Here is a 20521-nt window from a genome sequence, read left to right as displayed (position 1 = left end):
CATCTGCTCACAGACAGACACATGCACACACGTGCATATATGCACAGAGATGTTCATAGGCACATGCATACACGTGGAGGCTCATGCATGCACACGCCTGCAAACCCACCGGTACACGCATGCACGCAAACATGCACACCTGGGCGTACACACCAGCGCCTAGACCAGCGACGGCGAACCTTCTGAGCTCGGCGTGCCAGCATTTTGAAAAACCCTAACTTAACTCTGGTGCCGTGTCCCCTATAGAAATTTTTTGATCTTTGCAACCATCGTAAAACAAAGACATATATTCTTTTTTAAAAATATATATATTTTTATTGATTTTTTGCAGAGAGGAAGGGAGAGGGATAGAGAGTCAGAAACATCGATGAGAGAGAAACATCGATCAGCTGCCTCCTGCACACCTCCTACTGGGGATGTGCCCACAACCCAGGTCCATGCCCTTGACCGGGAATCGAACCCTGGACCCTTGAGTCTGCAGGCCGACGCTCTATCCACTGAGCCACACCGGTTTCGGCAAGACTTATATTTTTGATATTTATTGTATATATTTCAATGCCATTGAACAGAGAAAAATCAACCCAAAAAAAATGAGTTCGCGTGTCGCCTCGGACACGCGTGTCATAGGCCCGCCATCACTGGCCGATACCATGCACAGGTGCCCATGCAGCCGTGTGCGTGCGTGCACGTGTGTGTGCAATGCATGCAAATCACCGCACACACCCGTGTGCACACAAGGCCTTTGCTCCTGCAACGAGCTGCCTGCCCTCCGAGCACCAGACCTCACCAGACTCCCTCCCTCCCTCCCGCCTCCTCCCTGAGGACACCACCCCCCCCCCAGGTACCTCTCCCTCCTCCTGCAGCTCAACCCCTCGCTCCCACCGGAACCGCCAGCCCCATGGCCTCGCTCTGGCTCGCCGCGGTGCTCCTGGCTCCCGTCGGCGTTCTTCTGCACAAAGACCAAGGTAGGCCGCCCGCCTGCGCTGGGCAGGTGCTTTGCGTGGAGAGGAAACCGCTGGCCTCGCAAACACCATAGAGTCACATCGATACTCATAAAAGGGTGATATGCTAATTAGACCGGGGACCGTGGGGGCTGTGAGGCTGGGGGGGGGGGGCAGTTGGGGGGGATCAGGCCGGCGGGCAGGGCGGTTAGGGGCGATCAGGCCGGCGGGCAGGCAGGTGAGCGGTTAGGAGCCAGAGGCCGGGATGGGGAGAGGGTGCAGGCCGGGCTGAGGGACGACCCCCACCCCACAGGCACGAATTTCGTGCACCAGGCCTCTAGTTTTATATAATAAAAGCCTAATAGGCTAAGCGTCCGGTCGGCCGGTCGCCCGTTCAAGCAATCAAAGCGTCATATGCTAATGATATGCTAAGGCCACTCAACTGCTCACTATGACGTGCACTGACCACCAGGGGGCAGACAGTCGACTGGTCGACCAGTCGCTATGACGTGCACTGACCACCAGGGGGCAGACAGTCAACTGGTCTACCAGTCGCTATGACGCGCACTGACCACCAGGGGGCAGACAGTCGACTGGTCTACCAGTCGCTATGACGTGCACTGACCACCAGGGGGCAGACAGTCGACTGGTCGACCAGTCGCTATGACGTGCACTGACCACCAGGGGGCAGACACTCCCATCGGTAGGTGAGCTTGCTGCTGGGGTCTGGCCAATCGGGACTGAGCGAGACGGCCGAACACGCCCTGGAGCCCTCCCTCCCACGGTCCCTCCCCGGCTGGCCAACCTCCCGCGTCCCTCCCTGACCCCGATCGTGCACCCGTGGGGTCCCTCGGCCTGGCCTGCGCCCTCTCACCATCCGGGACCCCTCGGGGGATGTCGGGGAGCCGGTTCCGGCCCGATCCCGCAGGCGAGGCCGAGGGACCCCACGGGTGCACGAATTCATGCACCGGGGCCTCTAGTGCAGCTATAAGACAGGATGGAGCCTGGCCGGTGTGGTTCAGTGGTTGAGCATCGACCTATGAACCAGGAGGTCAGGGTTCGATTCCTGGTCAAGGGCACATGCCCGGGTTGCGGGCTCCATCCCCAGTCGGGGGCGTGCAGGAGGCAGCCGATCCGTGATTCTCTCTCCTCATGGATGTTTCTGTCTCTCCCTTCTGTTCTGAAATCAATAAAAATATATTTTTTTATAAAAATCAATAGGAAAATATCCTCAGGTGAGGATTTAAAAATCAATAAAAACTGCCCTGGCCGGTGTGGCTCAGTGGATAGAGCGTCAGCCTGCAGACCAAAGGGTCCCGGGTTCGATTCCCGGTCAAGGGCATGGACCTGGGTTGCGGGCACATCCCCAGTGGGGGGCGTGCAGGAGGCAGCCGATCGATGATTCTCTCTCATCATCGATGTTTCTGACTGTCTATCCCTCTCCCTTCCTCTGTGTAGAAAAAATCAATAAAATAGACTTTTTAAAAATAATCATAATAATAAAAACAAATAAAGGGGCTCTGTGTCTAGGACTTTTTTTTATTTCTGAACACTTGGGGGCGGAGGGACCGTTCAGTCCACAGGTCAAGGCTCTATCCACTGAGCCATACCAGCCAAGGCACATATATATGTTCGTTAATTTTTTGGTTTTTTGGGGGGGATTTTGTCGTCTGAGTCTCTTAGAAGAAAAAAGACATATTTTCATCTTAAACAGGCCAACTGCGTCCTCTCTGGCCTGGCGGCACCAGCCGGGATGGTGTCAGCGGAGATGGTCAACCACAAGATTTCATAACCTTTTGCTGGTGGTTTCTTCTCTCCAAAGGGGGGGAGGTTGTGCTATCTCTACTTTCCCTTTTTAACCCCAAGATGTCGGGGAGCCCTATCTATCTACCACTCTCCTCCTGCCGTGTCACCATTAGATGCTAGAAGCTCCCTCTTTATTCACAGACGGGACCTAAATGCAGGTCACGTGCGATGCCAAACATCTGTAGTTCTGAAAGCGACCCCTGACATGCACCTGCCAAATTTTTTTTAAAAAATATATTTTATTGATTTTTTTACAGAGAGGAAGGGAGAGGGAGAGAGAGTGAGAAACATCGATGATGAGAGAGAATCATGGATCGGCTGCCTCCTGCACGCCCCCCACTGGGGATGTGCCCGCAACCCAGGTCCATGCCCTTGACCCAGATTCGAACCCGGGACCCTTCAGTTCACAGGTCAAGGCTCTATCCACTGAGCCAAACCAGCCAGGGCATATATATATATATATATATATATATATATATATATATATATATACCAGAGGCCCGGTGCACAAAATTCGTGCACTGGGGGTGTAGTCCCTCAGCCCGGATGGCGAGAGGGCGCAGGCCAGGCCGAGGGACCCCACGGGTGCACGATCAGGGCCGGGGAGGGACGCGGGAGGTTGGCCAGCTGGGGAGGGACCGCGGGAGGGAGGGCTCCAGGGCGTGTCCGGCCCGTCTCGCTCAGTCCCGATCGGCTGGACCCCAGCAGCAAGCTAACCTACCAGTCAGAGCGTCTGCCCCCTGGTGGTCAGTGCACGTCATAGCGACTGGTCGACTATCTGCCCCCTGGTGGTAGGTGCATGTCATAGCGAGCGGTCAGAGCGTCTGCCCCCTGGTGGTCAGTGCACGTCATAGCGACTAGTCAGAGCTTCTGCCCCCTGGTGGTCAGTGCACGTCATAGCAACTGGTCAGAGCGTCTGCCCCCTGGTGGTCAGTGCACGTCATAGCGACTGGTCAGAGCGTCTGCCCCCTGGTGGTCAGTGCACGTCATAGCGACTGGTCAGAGAGTCTGCCCCCTGGTGGTCAGTGCACGTCATAGCGACTGGTCAGAGAGTCTGCCCCCTGGTGGTCAGTGCACGTCATAGCGACTGGTCAGAGCGTCTGCCCCCTGGTGGTCAGTGCACGTCATAGCGACTGGTCAGAGCGTCTGCCCCCTGGTGGTCAGTGCACGTCATAGCGAGCAGTGGAGCAGCCTTCGCATATCATTAGCATCTTACCCTTTGATTGCTTGAACGGCCGACCGGACACAGCATATTAGGCTTTTATTCTATAGGAATTTTTTTTTTTAAATAACTCCACTTCCCCACGGATATCGCCCACGTCACTGGGAGAACGAAGTTTCCATCGGGTGGCGGGTTTAAGCATCTCTCTCTCTCTCTCTCTCTCTCTCTCTCTCTCTCCTAACCCTACACCTTTCAGACGCAAACCCCCCGATTCAGAACATAAGGATGGAGCCCGGGACCAAGAGGCTGACCTGGGATCTCCATGGCAACGTGTCTGACATCAGATGCGTCGAAGGCCCCGGTTCCTACCTAAAGGTAAGAGCCGTTCCCGTGGACGTCGCTCACTAGACGCTACCAAGTCTTCCCCTGACCAGAGAACCAGCCAAACCTCGAGACTGAGCCCATTTCGGGGGGCACCCGGACCTGTGGGCTGTGGGGTGAAATATTTACGGGCAAAAGGCTTAGGATGGGTCGTCTCTAGTATGTCTAAGATGGTACCGCTCGGCCCGGCCAGTCTGGCTCAGCAATTGAGCATCGGCCGAGGAACCAGGAGGTCAGGGCACCAGCCCAGGTTGCGGGCTCGATCCCCAGTAGGGGGCGGGAAGGAGGCAGCCGGTCCCCGATTCTCTCTCATCTTGGACTAGAGGCCCGGTTCACGAATTCGTGCACCATTGGGGTCCCTCGGCCTGGCCTGTGGGGATCGGGCCGAAACCGGCTCTCCGACATCCCCCGAGGGGTCCCGGATGGCGAGAGGGCGCAGGCCAGGCCGGGGGACCCCCTCCCCGGTGCATGATCGGGGCCGGGGAGGGGCCGCAGGGGGGCTCCAGGGCGTGTCTGACCCGTCTCCCCCAGATCCCAGCAGCCAGCTGATCTACCGGTCGGAGCTTCTGCCCCCTGGTGGTCAGTGTGGGTCATAGCGACTGGTTGAGCGGTCGAACAAACGGTCGGACACATAGGATATTGGGGTTTTTATTATACTAGTACTAGCGGCCCAGCTCATGATTAAATTGTGCCCGTGTAGGGTCCCCTAGGCCGAGCCCGGCTTCAGGGCCATGCCCGCCGCCCCGTCATGCCTCACACGCTCTGAGGACGCTGCAGGCGCCCCAGGGGGGAGGGGGGAGGGCCCGAGAGGTGCCCCATGCACCGCCTGGTGACCGGTTGTTTGGGCATTACGCGTTACGGTCACGGGCCTTTTATAATACAGATAGGAAGGATGTTTCTGTCTCTCTTCCTCCTCTTTCTCCTCTGAACTCAATAAAAATATATGAAACACACACAAAAAAACGTTAAAGATGGTGAGTATCTCGAAACGGGACATTCCTACGTCTCTCTCAGGCCCAGAACAACCTGTTCTGCCAGTTCCATGTGCTCCCCAAATGCAACCAAACGAACTACACGGTCAACGTCGCCGTGATCGATGGTGAGCCGTACTCCACGTGGATTAAGTATCCCAAACAAGGTGAGAGCTAAATGCTATAGATAGATAGATAGATAGATAGATAGATAGATAGATAGATAGATAGATAGATGATAGATAGATATAGATAGATAGATAGATAGATGATAGATAGATAGACATGATAGATAGATAGATAGATAGATAGATAGATAGATAGATAGATAGATAGATGATAGATAGATAGATAGGTAGATAGATAGATATAGATAGATAGATAGATAGATAGATGATAGATAGATAGATAGATGATAGATAGATGATAGATAGATATAGATAGATAGATGATAGATAGAGATGATAGATAGATAGATAGATAGATAGATGATACATAGATAGATAGATGATACATAGATAGATAGATAGATAGATAGATAAATATAGATGATAGATAGATATAGATAGATAGATGATAGATAGATAGGAAGATAGATAGATAGATAGATTGATAGATAGATATAGATGATGATAGATAGATAGATAGATAGATAGATGATAGATAGATGATAGATAGATATAGATAGATAGATGATAGATAGATGATAGATAGAGATGATAGATAGATAGATAGATAGATAGATGATAGATAGATAGATAGATGATACATAGATAGATAGATAGATAGATAGATAAATATAGATGATAGATAGATATAGATAGATAGATGATAGATAGATAGGAAGATAGATAGATAGATAGATTGATAGATAGATATAGATGATGATAGATAGATAGATAGATAGATAGATGATAGATAGAGATGATAGATAGATAGATAGATAGATAGATAGATAGATGATACATACATAGATAGATAGATAGATAAATATAGATGATAGATAGATATAGATAGATAGATGATAGAAAGATAGATGATAGATACATACATAGATAGATAGATAGATAGATAGATAGATAGATAGATGATACATAGATGATAGAAAGATAGATGATAGATAGATAGATAGATAGATAGATATAGATAGTGTCCCAAAATTCGCGCAAGATTTGAATTTTGCGTGAGCATTAACAACAACAACAAAATTAAAGCCTAATTTTACTCAGTTGATTGAATCAGATTCTAATATCTGTTGCCCTTGGATGTCAATCCCTTCGATTCGATCAGTATCACCAAGTGCCAATGACGGCCCAGGAGCAGGGACAGTGAAGACCCATGGAGACCGCGGCTTGGCGTCTGTGCCAGCAAAGCCGGGGAGGCCATGGACCCGATGTGCTGTTCCACACATAAACCCTAGACTGTGTCCTTTATGAATCAATAGAAAATTTACAATTTTTAACTATAAACCTGGGCTTTCTATGAAAATTACTTCTTGCGTGAATTTTGGGACTAAAAACCATGAATCAGTCTTCTGAATATCAAAAATCATTACTTTGAGCCCGGCCAGTGTCGCTCAGTGGTTAAGCATCAGCCTAGGAACCCAGGAGGTTCTGGGTTCGATTCCCAGTCAAGGGCACAGGCCCGGGTTGTGGGCTCCATCCCCAGTAGGGGGCGTGCAGGAGGCGGCCGGTCCATGATTCTCTCTCACCACGGATCAGCTGCCTCCTGCACGCCCCCTACTGGGGATCGAGCCCACAACCCGGGCCTGTGCCCTTGACTGGGAATCGAACCTGCGACCCTTTGGTGTGCAGGGCGATGCTCTAACCACTGAGCCACACCAGCCAAGGCCAAAGGAACTTGGTGTGTGTGTGTGAGTGTGTGTGTGTGTGTGTGTGTGTGAGTGTGGGTTTCGTTACTGTTATTTTTATCTTCCTTACATTTCTGTTGATCTACCTGGCTTTTTTTTTTTTTTTGGTAATCTTTTAATTATTTTGTAATTTTTCCATTTTTTTGGCTAACTCCTTTGCTTTTTTTTTCCTTCTTCTTCTTCTTCTTCTGATCTTCTTGGCGTCTTTTGGTAATCTCTGCATTTTTTTTTTACTTTCTTCCTTGCATCATTTTTTGGAATTTTTGCATTTTCGGGGGCTATTTTCCTTGCATATTTTTGTAATTTTTCTGCTTTTCGGCTTTCTCCCTTGCAATTTTCTTTGCATCTTTTGGTAATCTTTGCGTTTTTCGGCTTTCTTCCTTGCATTTTTTTTTTGTAATTTTTGCGTTTTTTTGGCTATTTTCTTTGCATTTTTTTTGTAATTTTCGCATTTTTTTGGCTATTTTCTTTGCTTTTTTTTGTAATTTTTGCATTTTTTTGGCTATTTTCTTTGCTTTTTTTTTGTAATTTTCGCATTTCTTTGGCTATTTTCTTTGCTTTTTTTTGTAATTTTCGCTTTTTTTTGGCTATTTTCTTTGCATTTTTTTTGTAATTTTCGCATTTTTTGGCTTTTTCTTTGCATTTTTTTGTAATTTTCGCATTTTTTTGGTAATTTTCGCATTTGTCGGCTTTCTTCTTGCATTTTTTTTGTAATTTTTGCATTTATTCATCTATCTTCTTTGGAATGGGTGGGAAGAATTTTTCTTTGCCTTTTTTGGTAATTTCCTTTGCTTTTTTTTTTTCTTTGCTCTCTTCTTTGTACGTGTAGACGGGAACCCGGAAGCAGCTGCTCAGGACCTGGCCTGCGAGGTTCATGACAAGGATTTCCTGACCTGCCGGTGGGCGGTGGGCAGGGCGGCCCCCAGCGACGTCCAGTATTATTTCCACTTGGAGGACGTCAGGTAGGGGGGGCCTGGGCGGGGCTGGGGCCTCCTGGGCGGGGCTGGGGTCTCCTGGGCGGGGCTGGGGCCTCCTGGGCGGGGCTTGGGTCTCCTGGGCGGGGCTTGGGTCTCCTGGGCGGGGCTGGGGCCTCCTGGGCGGGGCTAAGGTCTCCTGGGCGGGGCTAGGGTCTCCTGGACAGGCTGGGGTCTCTTGGCCAGGGCTACCGTACCCTGGGCGGGGCTACAGTCTCCTGGGCGGGGCTTGGGTCTCCTGGGCGGGGCTGGGGCCTCCTGGGCGGGGCTAAGGTCTCCTGGGCGGGGCTAGGGTCTCCTGGACAGGTTGGGGTCTCTTGGGCGGGGCTGGGGCCTCCTGGGCGGGGCTAAGGTCTCCTGGGCGGGGCTAGGGTCTCCTGGACAGGTTGGGGTCTCTTGGGCGGGGCTTGGGCCTCCTGGGCGGGGCTAAGCTCTCCTGGGCGGGGCTAGGGTTTCCTGGACAGGTTGGGGTCTCTTGGGCGGGGCTTGGGTCTCCTGGGCGGGGCTGGGGCCTCCTGGGCGGGGCTAGGGTCTCCTGGGCGGGGCTACTGTCCCCTGGGCGGGGCTATGGTCTCCTGGGCGGGGCTGGGGCCTCCTGGGAGGGGCCAAGGTCTTCTGGGTGTGGCTGGGGTCTCCTGGGCGGGGCTACAGTCTCCTGGGCGGGGCTAGGGTCTCCTGGGCGGGGCTACTGTCCCCTGGGCGGGGCTATGGTCTCCTGGGCGGGGCTGGGGCCTCCTGGGCGGGGCTACAGTCTCCTGGGTGGGGCTGGGGTCTCCTGGGCGGGGCTACGGTCTCCTGGGCGGGGCTGGGGTCTCGTAGGCGTGGCTAGCATCTCCTGGGAGGGGCTTGGGTCTCCTGGGCGGGGCAAAGGATTTCTGGGCGGGGCTTAGGACTTCTGGGCGGGACTAGGGAATTCTGGGTGGGGCTAAGGACTACTAGTCGGGACTAAGGACTTCTGGGCGGGGCTAAGGACTCCAGGGAGGGGCTAAGGACTTCTGGGCGGGACTTAGGACTTCTGGGCGGGTCTAAGGACTTCTGGGCGGGGCTAAGGACTTCTGGGCGGGTCTAAGGACTTCTGGGCGGGGCTAAGGATTTCTGGGCGGGACTAAGGACTTCTGGGCGGGGCTAAGGACTTCTGGGCGGGACTATGGACTTCTGGGCGGGGCTAAGGTCTTCTGGGCGGGACTAAGGACTTCTGGGCGGGGCTAAGGACTTCTGGGCGGGTCTAAGGACTTCAGGGCGGGGCTAAGGACTTCTGGGCGGGACTAAGGACTTCTGGGCGGGACTCTGGTCTCCTGGGCGGGGCTAAGGACTTCTGGGCGGGACTATGGTCTCCTGGGCGGGGCTAAGGACTTCTGGGCGGGACTATGGACTTCTGGGCGGGGCTAAGGACTTCAGGGCGGGGCTAAGGACTTCTGGGCGGGGCTAAGGACTTCAGGGCGGGGCTAAGGGCTTCTGGGCGGGGCTAAGGACTCCTGGGCGGGGCTAAGGCCTTCAGGGCGGGGCTAGGCCATCCTTCTTAACCACGCCCCCTTCGTGCAGCACCGCTCAGACGTGGACGTGTCCCAGGTACACAGTGAATGACCTGGGCAAACACACCGCGTGTCAGTTTGACGTCTCTGCCTTTTACGACCCAGAACAAGACCCGTTCTACCGGTTCCGGGTGACGGGCACCAGCCACCGGGACACCGTTCCCTGCTCCGAATTATTCTCCAATTTGCCCACGATCGGTGAGTGACGGAGGGTCCGGGAAAATTCTTTTTTTAATAGATGCATTTTTTAAAAAAAAAATAATAATTTCGGTGAGGAAGGGACAGGGATGGAGAGATAGAAACATCCATGATCGAGCCCGCCACCCGGGCCTGTGCCCTGAGCGGGAATCGAGCCCGGGACCTCCTGGTTCCTAGGCCGACGCTCTAACCACTGAGCCACACCGGCCAGGCCCCCAAGCAGGCTTTTGAGCGTTCTGTCCTGAGGTCGACATGCAGGTGAATTCTTTTTTTTCAGCCCAAAGCCATTTGGATATTTATGACATCATTCAAAAACCATACAAAATTTTCTACCTAAAAATTTAGCCTGCAAGCCCTGGCCGGTGTGGCTCAGTGGGTAGAGCGTCGGCCTGCGGACTGAAGGGTCCCGGGTTCGATTCCGGTCAAGGGCATGGACCTGGGTTGTGGGCACATCCCCAGTCGGGGGCGTGCAGGAGGCAGCCAATCGGTGTTTCTCTCTCATCATGGATGTTTCTATCTCCCATCCTCTCTGTAAAAAAATCAATAAAATATATTTTTTTAAAAATTCACCTGCTATATTTTGTCCCGCATTTAATTCAGCGGTTCTCAACCTTCCTGAGGCCGCGACCCTTGAATACAGCTCCTCATGCTGTGGGGACCCCCAACCATAACATTATTCTCGTTGCTACGTCATCGCTGTCATGTGGCTGCTGTGATGAATCGTCATGGAAACATCTGATCTGCAGGATGGATTTTCATGGTGACACATGGAACATCATGAAAGCACAGGGATCAATCACAAAAACAATATGTGATTATAGACGTGTTTTCCGATGGTCTTAGGCGACCCCCGGGAAAGGGCCGTTCGACCCCCAAAGGGGTCGCGACCCACAGGTTGAGAACCGCTGATTTAACTAGCTCATCCCTGAGGCCTTGGCCGGTCAGACCAAATGATTTCTCGGGCCTCGTATGGCCCGCGGGCCGGACGTTCCCCACCCCTGCTGGGTGCTGGCAAGGAGGACTGGGAGAGGATACAGAAGGCGACTCTTTGGCCGGAATTCCTTCTTTAATATATTTTTATTGATTTCAGAAAGGAAGGGAAAGGAAAGGGAGATAAAGGTTGTCCCAAAATTCACGCAAGAAGTAATTTTGATCGAAAACCCAGGTTTATAATGAAAAATTGTAAATTTTTTATTGATTCATACAGAATACAGTCTAGGGTTATGTATGGAACAGCACACCGGGTAAATGGTGTGCTATTTGCTGGCAAAGACGCACTCTTTTGTGGAAATTTTCCACGGCCGTTTTTGCATAAATGTGGCTGAATTTCGATGAGGCTCATTTTCATCCTGATGGCTCGGTTCATCGACAAAATTGTCGCCTTTGGGGCTCAGAAAACCCACGAGTGATGGTCGAGAAACAAATGCACCCACAACGTGTCACTGATTGGTGCGGATTTGGGGGGCTGGAGGCATCATGGAACCATTCTTCTTCGAAAATGCGGCTGCTCAGGCAGTAACAGTTCATGGTGCTCGCTATCGCGACATGATACTCCATTGACCCGATATCCTATTCCATACATAACCCTAGACTGTCTCCTTGACGAATCAATAAAAAATTTACAATTTTTAATGATAAACCTGTGTTTTCTAACAAAATTACTTCTTGCGTGAATTTTGGGACACGCCTTAGAAATACTAACGATGAGAGAGAATCATGGATCTGCCGCCTCTTGCGCGCCCCCTACTGGGCTGGGAAGATATATATATATATATATTTTTTTTTTTAGTTGTTTCACTGATCTGAGCTTTTTTTTTCTTCTTTTTCCTCCACCAGAGAAGTTGATCGCACCCAACATCAGCGCCACGTGCAATGAGTCTCTCGCGCTCATGGAGTGGGACATGTCCAGCCATTTACACAGAATGTTTGACTACGACCTCGAAATACAACAGGTAAATCCTTCCGTCCTTTGAAAATATATTTTTATGGATTTCAGAGAGGAAGGGAGAGGGAGGGAGGGAGAGAATCATGGATCGGTGCCTCCTGCACGCCCCCTACTGGGGATGTGCCCGCAACCCAGGTCCATGCCCTTGACCGGGAATCGAACCCGGGACCCTTCAGTCCGCAGGCCGGCGCTCTATCCACTGAGCCACACCGGCCAGGGCCATGACTCATCATTTTTATGCCCAACTACCTACTTGTTGCATCTGTATGTTGTTTCACATCCATTATTTATCCTGCGTGACTCATCATTTTTTTAAAAATTTTTTTAAATATATTTTATCGATTTTTTACAGAGAAGAAGGGAGAGGGATAGAGAGTTAGAAACATTGATGAGAGAGAATCATGGACCGGCTGCCTCCTGCACGCCCCCTACTGGGGATCGAGCCCACAACCCGGGCATGTGCCCTTGACCGGAATCGAACCCGGGACCCTTCAGTCCGCAGGCCGCCGCTCTATCCACTGAGCCACACCGGCCAGGGCCATGACTGCCCATTTTTATAGCCAACTTACCTACGTGTTACATCTGTATGTTGTTTCACATCCATTATTTTTTTTAAAAAATATATTTTATTGATTTGACCGGAATCGAACCCGGGACCCTGCAGTCCGCAGGCCGGCGCTCTATCCACTGAGCCACACCGGCCGGGGCTCACATCCATTATTTATCCTGCGTGACTCATCATTGTAGTCTCCCTTATCCATTTATATTTACGATTTGTGTGTTATGTTTATTATTTATCCTCCTCATCTATTGACACGTTCTGTTTTTTTAACCGGTCACCCGTTTCTATTTTATATGCAATGGCCTGTTTCTATTTATTATTTTTTAAAATATTATTTTTATCAATTTCAGAGAGGAAGGGAGAAGGGGAGAGAGAGACAGAAACATCCATGATAAGAGAGAATCATGGATCAGCTGCCTCCCGCACGCCCCCTACTGGGGACCGAGCGCATAACACGGGCATGTGCCCTGGACGGGGAATCAAACCGGGAACCTCCTGGTTCTTGTAGGTTGAGTCTCAACCACTGGGCCACACCGGCCGGGCATCGCTGGCCGTTTCATCGTCTGTTTCTGTGAACATACACCGGCTCGAACCCTTGCAGGGGCTCCCACCCACTCAGGGCTGTTGGCTTGTGTCTTGCAGGGCGCCCACGAGCCGTTCCCGCAGAAGGTAAGCGCGTGCCCCTCCCGGACATGTCCATGGGGAGGATGGGGGGAGCCGGGTGCCCGAGGGAAAGCTCAGAGAGGCTGCTGACCGCCTGGGGCCGCCCACAGAGGGGCACCCCACAGAGGGGCACCCCACAGAGGGGCACCCCAAGGCCACCCCAATTCCTTGAGCTGGGCCAGCAGGGAACTTGGGGAAAAGTCACAGACCGTGAGCTCTAACCAGCAAAGTGCAGGATTCCAATACCTAGGGTGCAGGCCGGGCTGAGGGACGCTCTGCCCCTGTGCACGCATTTTGTGCACCAGGCCTCTAGTATATATATAATGATGCATTTGTCAAACATCCATTAGCTTTCACTTCTCTCTCTCTCTTCTCTCTCTTTCCTCTCTCTTTTTTTCTCTCATTCTTTCTCATTTTCTCTCTTGTTCCCTCTCTCACTTTCTCATTCTCTCTCTATCTCTTTCACGGTCATTTTTTTCTTTCTGTGTTATTCTCTCTCTAGAGGCCCCGGTGCATGAAATTTGTGCACATTTGGGTCCCTAAGGCCTGACCGGCGATCAGGGCCGATCTGCAGGGGGGGCGGGGGGTCCCCACTGGCAGCCGCCTTGGCCGGCCTGGGGTCTGCGGGCTGGAGGCGGCTCCTGCCTTGAGAGTCTGCCCCCTGGTGGTCAGTGCACGTCATAGCGACCGGTCGTTCTGCTGTTGGGTTGATTTGCATATTAGCCTTTTATGGTATAAGATTTTTTCTCTTTTACTCTCTCCTTCTCATTCTCTCTCTCTCTCTCTCTCTCTCTCTCTCTCTCTCCCTTCATCTCTCTTCGACTCCCCTGTGTGGCCGCTCCTCTGTGTCTGCGTCTCCGCTTCCGTGTCTAACGAGGACCCTGTCCCTGGAGGGAGGCCCCCCCCTGAGCCAGGACGGCCTCGTCTCCGAGCCTTCACCCCATCCCGTCTGCAAAGGCCCTGTTCCCAAACGAGGTCCCCCGTTCCCAGGTTCCACCTCTCTCTTGGGGGGACAGCATTCCACAGTGTGGGGCTCGCTGCACAACACCCCCAAAGTCAACACCTGTGTATCAATACCTAGGGTGCAGCCCGGGCTGAGGGACACCCGGCCCCTGTGCACGAATTTCGTGCACCAGGCCTCTAGTAGGCAGAGGTGGTTAGGGGCGATCAGGCTGGCAGGGGAGAGCAGTTAAGGGGCGATCGGGCCGGCAGGCAGGCGAGCAGTTAGGAGCCAGGACGTCAATGTATCAATCCATCTATGTATCAATTTACATAGGTGATTATGTAGCCTCCATTGCTGATCATTATATACACATCAATATATATACATCAATGTATATACATCAATATATATACATCAATATATATACATCAATATATATACATCAATATATATATAATGATCAGCAATGGAGGCTACATAATCACCTATGTAAATTGATACATAGATGCATTGATACATTGACGTCCTGGCTCCTAACTGCTCGCCTGCCTGCCGGCCCGATCGCCCCTTAACTGCTCTCCCCTGCCAGCCTGATCGCCCCTAACTGCCCTCCCCTGCCGGCCTGATCTCCCCTAACTGCCCTCCCCTGCCGGCCTGATCTCCCCTAACTGCTCTCCCCTGCCTGCCTGATCGCCCCTAACGGCCCTCCCCTGCCTGCCTGATCGCCCCTGACTGCCCTCCCCTGCCTGCCTGATCTCCCCTCACTGCCCTCCCCTGCTGGCCTGATCGCCCCTGACTGCCCTCCCCTGCCTGCCTGATCTCCCCTAACTGCTCTCCCCTGCCGGCCTGATCGCCCCTAACTGCCCTCCCCTGCCTGCCTGATCGCCCCTAACTGCCCTCCCCTGCCTGCCTGATCGCCCCTAACTGCTCTCCCCTGCCGGCCTGATCGCCCCTAACTGCCCTCCCCTGCCTGCCTGATCGCCCCTGACTGCCCTCCCCTGCCTGCCTGATCTCCCCTAACTGCTCTCCCCTGCCTGCCTGATCGCCCCTAACTGCCCTCCCCTGCCTGCCTGATCGCCCCTGACTGCCCTCCCCTGCCTGCCTGATCTCCCCTCACTGCCCTCCCCTGCCTGCCTGATCGCCCCTGACTGCCCTCCCCTGCCTGCCTGATCTCCCCTAACTGCTCTCCCCTGCCTGCCTGATCGCCCCTAACTGCCCTCCCCTGCCTGCCTGATCGCCCCTGACTGCCCTCCCCTGCCTGCCTGATCTCCCCTCACTGCCCTCCCCTGCCGGCCTGATCGCCCCTGACTGCCCTCCCCTGCCTGCCTGATCTCCCCTAACTGCCCTCCCCTGCCGGCCTGATCGCCCCTGACTGCCCTCCCCTGCCTGCCTGATCTCCCCTAACTGCTCTCCCCTGCCTGCCTGATCGCCCCTAACTGCCCTCCCCTGCCTGCCTGATCGCCCCTGACTGCCCTCCCCTGCCTGCCTGATCTCCCCTAACTGCTCTCCCCTGCCTGCCTGATCGCCCCTGACTGCCCTCCCCTGCCGGCCTGATCGCCCCTGACTGCCCTCCCCTGCCTGCCTGATCTCCCCTAACTGCTCTCCCCTGCCTGCCTGATCGCCCCTGACTGCCCTCCCCTGCCGGCCTGATCGCCCCTGACTGCCCTCCCCTGCCTGCCTGATCTCCCCTAACTGCTCTCCCCTGCCGGCCTGATAGCCCCTAACTGCCCTCCCCTGCCGGCCTGATCGCCCCTGACTGCCCTCCCCTGCCGGCCTGATAGCCCCTAACCACCTCTGCCTCGGCCCCTGCCACCGTGGCTTTCAGGGATCGTTTACCTCCCAGGAATTAGACCATTTAAAAAATATATATTTTTTTCATATATTTTTTTATGGATTTCAGCCAGGAAGGGAGGGGGAGGGAGAGAGAGAGAGAAACATCCATGATGAGGGAGAATCACGGACCGGCCGCCTCCCGCACGCCCCCGACCGGGGATGGAGCCCGCAACCCGGGCCTGTGCCCTTGACCGGGAATCGAACCCGGGACCACCTGGTTCATAGGCCGACGCGAACCATTGAGCCACACGGGCCGGGCCTTGTCTTGCTGGTTTTCCTTGCATCATAGGTCCAGGACAATAAGTCCTTCAAGCTGAGGAACCCAGGAACCTTCACGGTGAGAATCCGAGCTCGGACCTACTCCCTCGACCTGGTCGGCCAGTGGAGCGCCCCCCAGACTTTCGGTGAGCGGGGCGTCCTTTCTCTCTCCCTCCTGGGCGAGTGTTGAATGAAGGCTTTGGGCCCTGGTCTTCCTCCAGGAAACAGACTCGCCCACCCCCACCACCCAGTCTGAAAGCTCCTGGGGTGTCTGCCTTCAAAATAGAGGGGCGTCACCTCCTCCCCTCCCCCACCACCACCCCTTTTTTCAGAAAGGGAGACAGAGAGAGAAACATCCATGATGAGAGAGAATCATGGACACGCCCCCTACTGGGGATGGATGGAGCGCACCAACCCGGGCAGGTGCCCTTGACCGGGAATCGAACCCGGGACCTCCTGGTTCATAGGTCGACGCTAACCACTGAGCCACGCAGGCCGGGCTCTTATGCAGTCTTTTTTTTTTTTTTTTTTTTTAACAAAAAACAATCAAAATTGATGGAGAGGTTCCCGCGCGCCCGGGAGCGCAGGTGGCCACGGTCCCCATTGGACGCGCCCCAACTCCGATTTGGGGTTTTGGGAAATGCCCGGGGGCTGCGTAAAGCCGCCCTGTCCCAGACCCCCACGGGCCGGTCCAAGGGTCCCCTCCGCCTCCGTGACCACAGGAGGGCGCGCGTCTCCAAGTGAAAACCCAGCCTCTGCCCGGGGTCCCTGAGGACTGGCCAGACCAGAGCGCACTGTGTGTGGTTGTATGTGGGTGTGGCTCCGAGTGTCCCTGCGTGGAGGGGCGCATCGGGGTCCTGGCGATGGCGCGCGCCGTTGGAGAGATTCCCGCGCGCCCGGGCGCGTAGGTGGCCGCTGTCCCCACTGGACTGAGCCCCAACCTGGACCTGGGACCTGAGGGAAATGCCCGGGGGTACTTGAAATCGCCATCCTAGACAACCTTCCCCCCAAGACCGGTGCGAGGGGTCCCCTGTGCCTCCCCTAGTGTGTGACCAGGAGGCGGGCGCGCGTCTCCAAGCGAAAACCCAGCCTCTGCCCGGGGTCCCTGAGGACTGGCCAGGCCAGAGCGCTCTGTGTGTGGTTGTATGTGGGTGTGGCTCCGAGTGTCCCTGCGTGGAGGGGCGCATCGGGGTCCTGGCGATGGCGCGCGCCGTTGGAGAGATTCCCGCGCGCCCGGGCGCGCAGGTGGCCGCTGTCCCCACTGGACTGAGCCCCAACCTGGACCTGGGACCTGGGGAAAATGCCCGGGGTGGTTGAAACCACCTTCCCAGACCTGCCCCCACCCCTCTACCCCCACCCCGGGCCGGTGCGAGGCGTCCCCTGTGCTCCACCCTCCAGTGTGTGACCCGGAGGCGGGCGTGCTTTCCCAAGTCTGGCTGAGCTCCTCCCTCATGGCGCTGGGGACGCTGCTCTCCGTGGGAACCGCCGTCTTCCTCTGCAGAAGGTGAGTCTTGTGCCCTGGTTTCCGGGAGCGCACCCCGCCCCGTGCGCCCCGCCCACCCCGCCCGGCGCGCGCGCGTCCTGGATACCCGGGCGCGCGCTCGCGGGTCCGCGCACACAGCCTGCAGCCCCCCGCCCGGGTTTCTTTCTTTCTTTCTTTTTATTTTATTATTATTATTTTTTAATCCTCCCCTGAGGATATTTTTCCCGTTGATTTTTAGAGAGAGTGGGAAGGAGAGAGGGAGAGACAGAGAGAAACATCGATGTGAGAGAGACACATGGATGGGTTGCCTCCTGCGCGCGCCCCGACCAGGGCCCGGGCCGGGGAGGAGCCTGCGGCCGAGGTCCGTGCCCGGGACCAGAATCGAACCCGGGACCCTTGGGTCCGCAGGCCGGCGCTCTATCCACTGAGCAACACCGGCCAGGCCCGAGGGGGATTTTGGAAACCCGACCCTGGCTTCGCCCATCTATGAGGTCCCTGCCACCTGGGGGACCCCCCCGGATGCCTGATCCCCAAGGCTGTATCCGGGGGACCCCTGCCTTCCCTATCCGGACCCCCAACCCGGGTCGGTGCGTGGAGGCTATACAGCCCGGTTCCTGTGCGTGTCCCCAATGCGCCCCCAATTTGCCTCCTTGAAACCTTGTCCAGACCCAGCGAGCCCCGCCCTGACCCGGCCCTGGCCTCGGGGTCCCTCCCGCCCCCCAAGTCTCCTAGAGGAGGGGCCATAGTCCCAGTGTAGGGGACCACGGACTTCCGGCAGACGCTGTTGGGAGGGGGAGGTTGCCATGGTGACAGGCATCTCGAGCTGCGTCTCCAAAGTGGAGGCGGCCTGGTCTGTGTTTTCTATTGATTTTTGGAGAGAGTGGAAGGGAGAGGGAAAGGCGGAGGGAAAACAAAACAAAATAAAACAAAAACACAAAAGACAGAAACATCAATTCGAGAGGCACATCCATGGGTTGCCTCCTGCACACGCCCGACCAGGGCTGGGGCAGGGAGGAGCCTCCAAGCCAGGTACGTGCCCTTGACTGGGAATTGAACCCAGGACCATTCAGTCCTCAGGCTGATGCGCTATCCACTGAGCGACACTGGCTAGGGCACGGCCTTCCCTTTAGAGGTGCAGGTACCAGCACTCCTACTAAGAAGAGGATGACTCATCTGGGGGGTGGGGGGACAAGGAGGGGGGTCCCTGTAGCTCCCCTGTAACCTGCATCACTGGCACGGAGGATGGATGGATGGATGGATGGATGGATGGGTGGATGGATGAGGTTGGATGGAGGATGGATAGATGGCGGATGGATGATGCATCATGATGGATGGATCATGGATGGATGGAGGGTGGGTGGATGGATAGGTGGATGGATGGTGGATGGATGGATGGGTGGGTGGGTGGATGGATGCATGGTGGATGGATGGATGGATGGGTGGGTGGATGGATGGATGGATGGGTGGATGGGTGGATGGATGGGTGGATGGATGGGTGGGTGGATGGATGGATGGATGGGTGGATGGGTGGATGGATGGGTGGATGGATGGGTGGGTGGATGGATGGATGGGTGGATGGATGGATGGATGGATGGATGGATGGATGGATGGATGGATGGATGGGTGGATGGGTGGATGGATGGATGGATGGATGGATGGATGGATGGATGGATGGATGGATGGGTGGGTGGATGGATGGGTGGATGGATGGATGGGTGGGTGGATGGACGGGTGGGTGGATGGACGGATGGATGGATGGTGGATGGATGGATGGGTGGGTGGATGGATGGATGGATGGATGGATGGGTGGGTGGGTGGGTGGATGGATGGATGGATAGGTGGATTGGTGGATGGATGGATGGGTGGATGGATGGGTGGGTGGATGGATGGGTGGGTGGGTGGATGGATGGGTGGGTGGATGGATGGGTGGATGGATGGATGGATGGATGGATGGATGGGTGGGTGGATGGATGGATGGGTGGATGGGTGGATGGATGGATGGATGGATGGGTGGGTGGGTGGGTGGATGGGTGGGTGGATGGATGGGTGGATGGGTGGATGGACGGATGGGTGGATGGATGGATGGGTGGATGGATGGATGGATGGATGGGTGGATGGATGGATGGATGGATGGATATAGGCTGTGCCAGGCCCTGCTCAGGTGACCCTCTCTCAGGTACTCGGTGCTGAAGACCCTCTTCCCGCCCATCCCGCACCTGAAGGACCCCTTCGGGGGCAGCCTGCAGAACGAGAAGATGGTGCGTCCAGGTGTCCGCCCACGGGTGCCTCTGGGGTGGAGGTGGCCACAGTCCGGCCCAGGCAGTGGGAAGGGGGGTGACCACAAGGGTGGCCAGCAAGCAGACGGGACAGGGAACCCATGACCCCTGACCCCGGCCCCCTGGCCAGGCCCTGTGACCCACCCTCACCCTCCTCACCCCACAGTTTACCTGGGAGGCCGGCCGAACCACCCAGGAGGAGTGTCCGGTGGCTGAACTGCAGGTTTTAAGGGAGACGTGAGCCCGGATGAGGTCGTGGCTGGCCAGGTGCCCACAGCCCGAGGCTCCCGGAGGAGGGGATGTGTGTACGGACGTTCACCGGGAAGGAAGCTGAATAAAGCGCGTTTTCAACCGGCTCTCCGGCCCCCGCACACACGTGGCCTCCACCCCTCACCTCAGGGCTGCTGGGGTGTCCCACACGCCCCCCCTCCCCCCCCCGCAGCTGCTGAAATTGGAGTCCTCGCTCCTCCCCGTCGTGTGGACTGTTGGCTTTTGATCGTATGATGTACTTTCTTCTCCTTGTTAAAGATATTTTTATGCATTTCAGAGAGAGAGAGAGAGAGAGAGAGAGAGACATCCATGAGCAGAGGGGATCATGGACCGGCTGCCTCCTGCACGCCCCCCACTGGGGATGGAGCCCGCAACCCGGGCATGTGCCCTTTGGTGATTCTCTCTCATCATTGATGTCTCTCTCTCTCCTCCTCCTCGCTCCCTGAAATGAAT

At 55.1% G+C, this 20521-nt stretch overlaps 1 protein-coding gene across 1 annotated transcript; it reads left to right on the top strand.

The window, feature by feature from the left end:
- Positions 1–874: 874 nt before the first annotated feature.
- IL3RA (interleukin 3 receptor subunit alpha) lies at positions 875–20515 on the top strand. The gene is made up of 11 exons (XM_070402701.1): positions 875–965; positions 4166–4284; positions 5305–5428; positions 7961–8093; positions 9648–9835; positions 11672–11787; positions 12985–13011; positions 16071–16185; positions 17438–17543; positions 19699–19780; positions 19965–20515. The coding sequence occupies exons 1-11, from the start codon at positions 899–901 to the stop codon at positions 20037–20039; spliced, it is 1152 nt and encodes a 383-aa protein (XP_070258802.1). The 5' UTR covers positions 875–898; the 3' UTR covers positions 20040–20515.
- The last annotated feature ends 6 nt before the right edge of the window (positions 20516–20521 follow it).

This window comes from Myotis yumanensis, unplaced genomic scaffold (genome assembly GCF_028538775.1).
Source record: "Myotis yumanensis isolate MYYU_CA2020_CCGP unplaced genomic scaffold, mMyoYum1.0.hap1 SCAF_24, whole genome shotgun sequence".
In the NCBI taxonomy this organism is placed as follows: domain Eukaryota; kingdom Metazoa; phylum Chordata; class Mammalia; order Chiroptera; family Vespertilionidae; genus Myotis; species Myotis yumanensis.
Note: the sequence above shows the minus strand (reverse complement) of the source record. Positions and strands in the feature narration are given on the sequence as shown.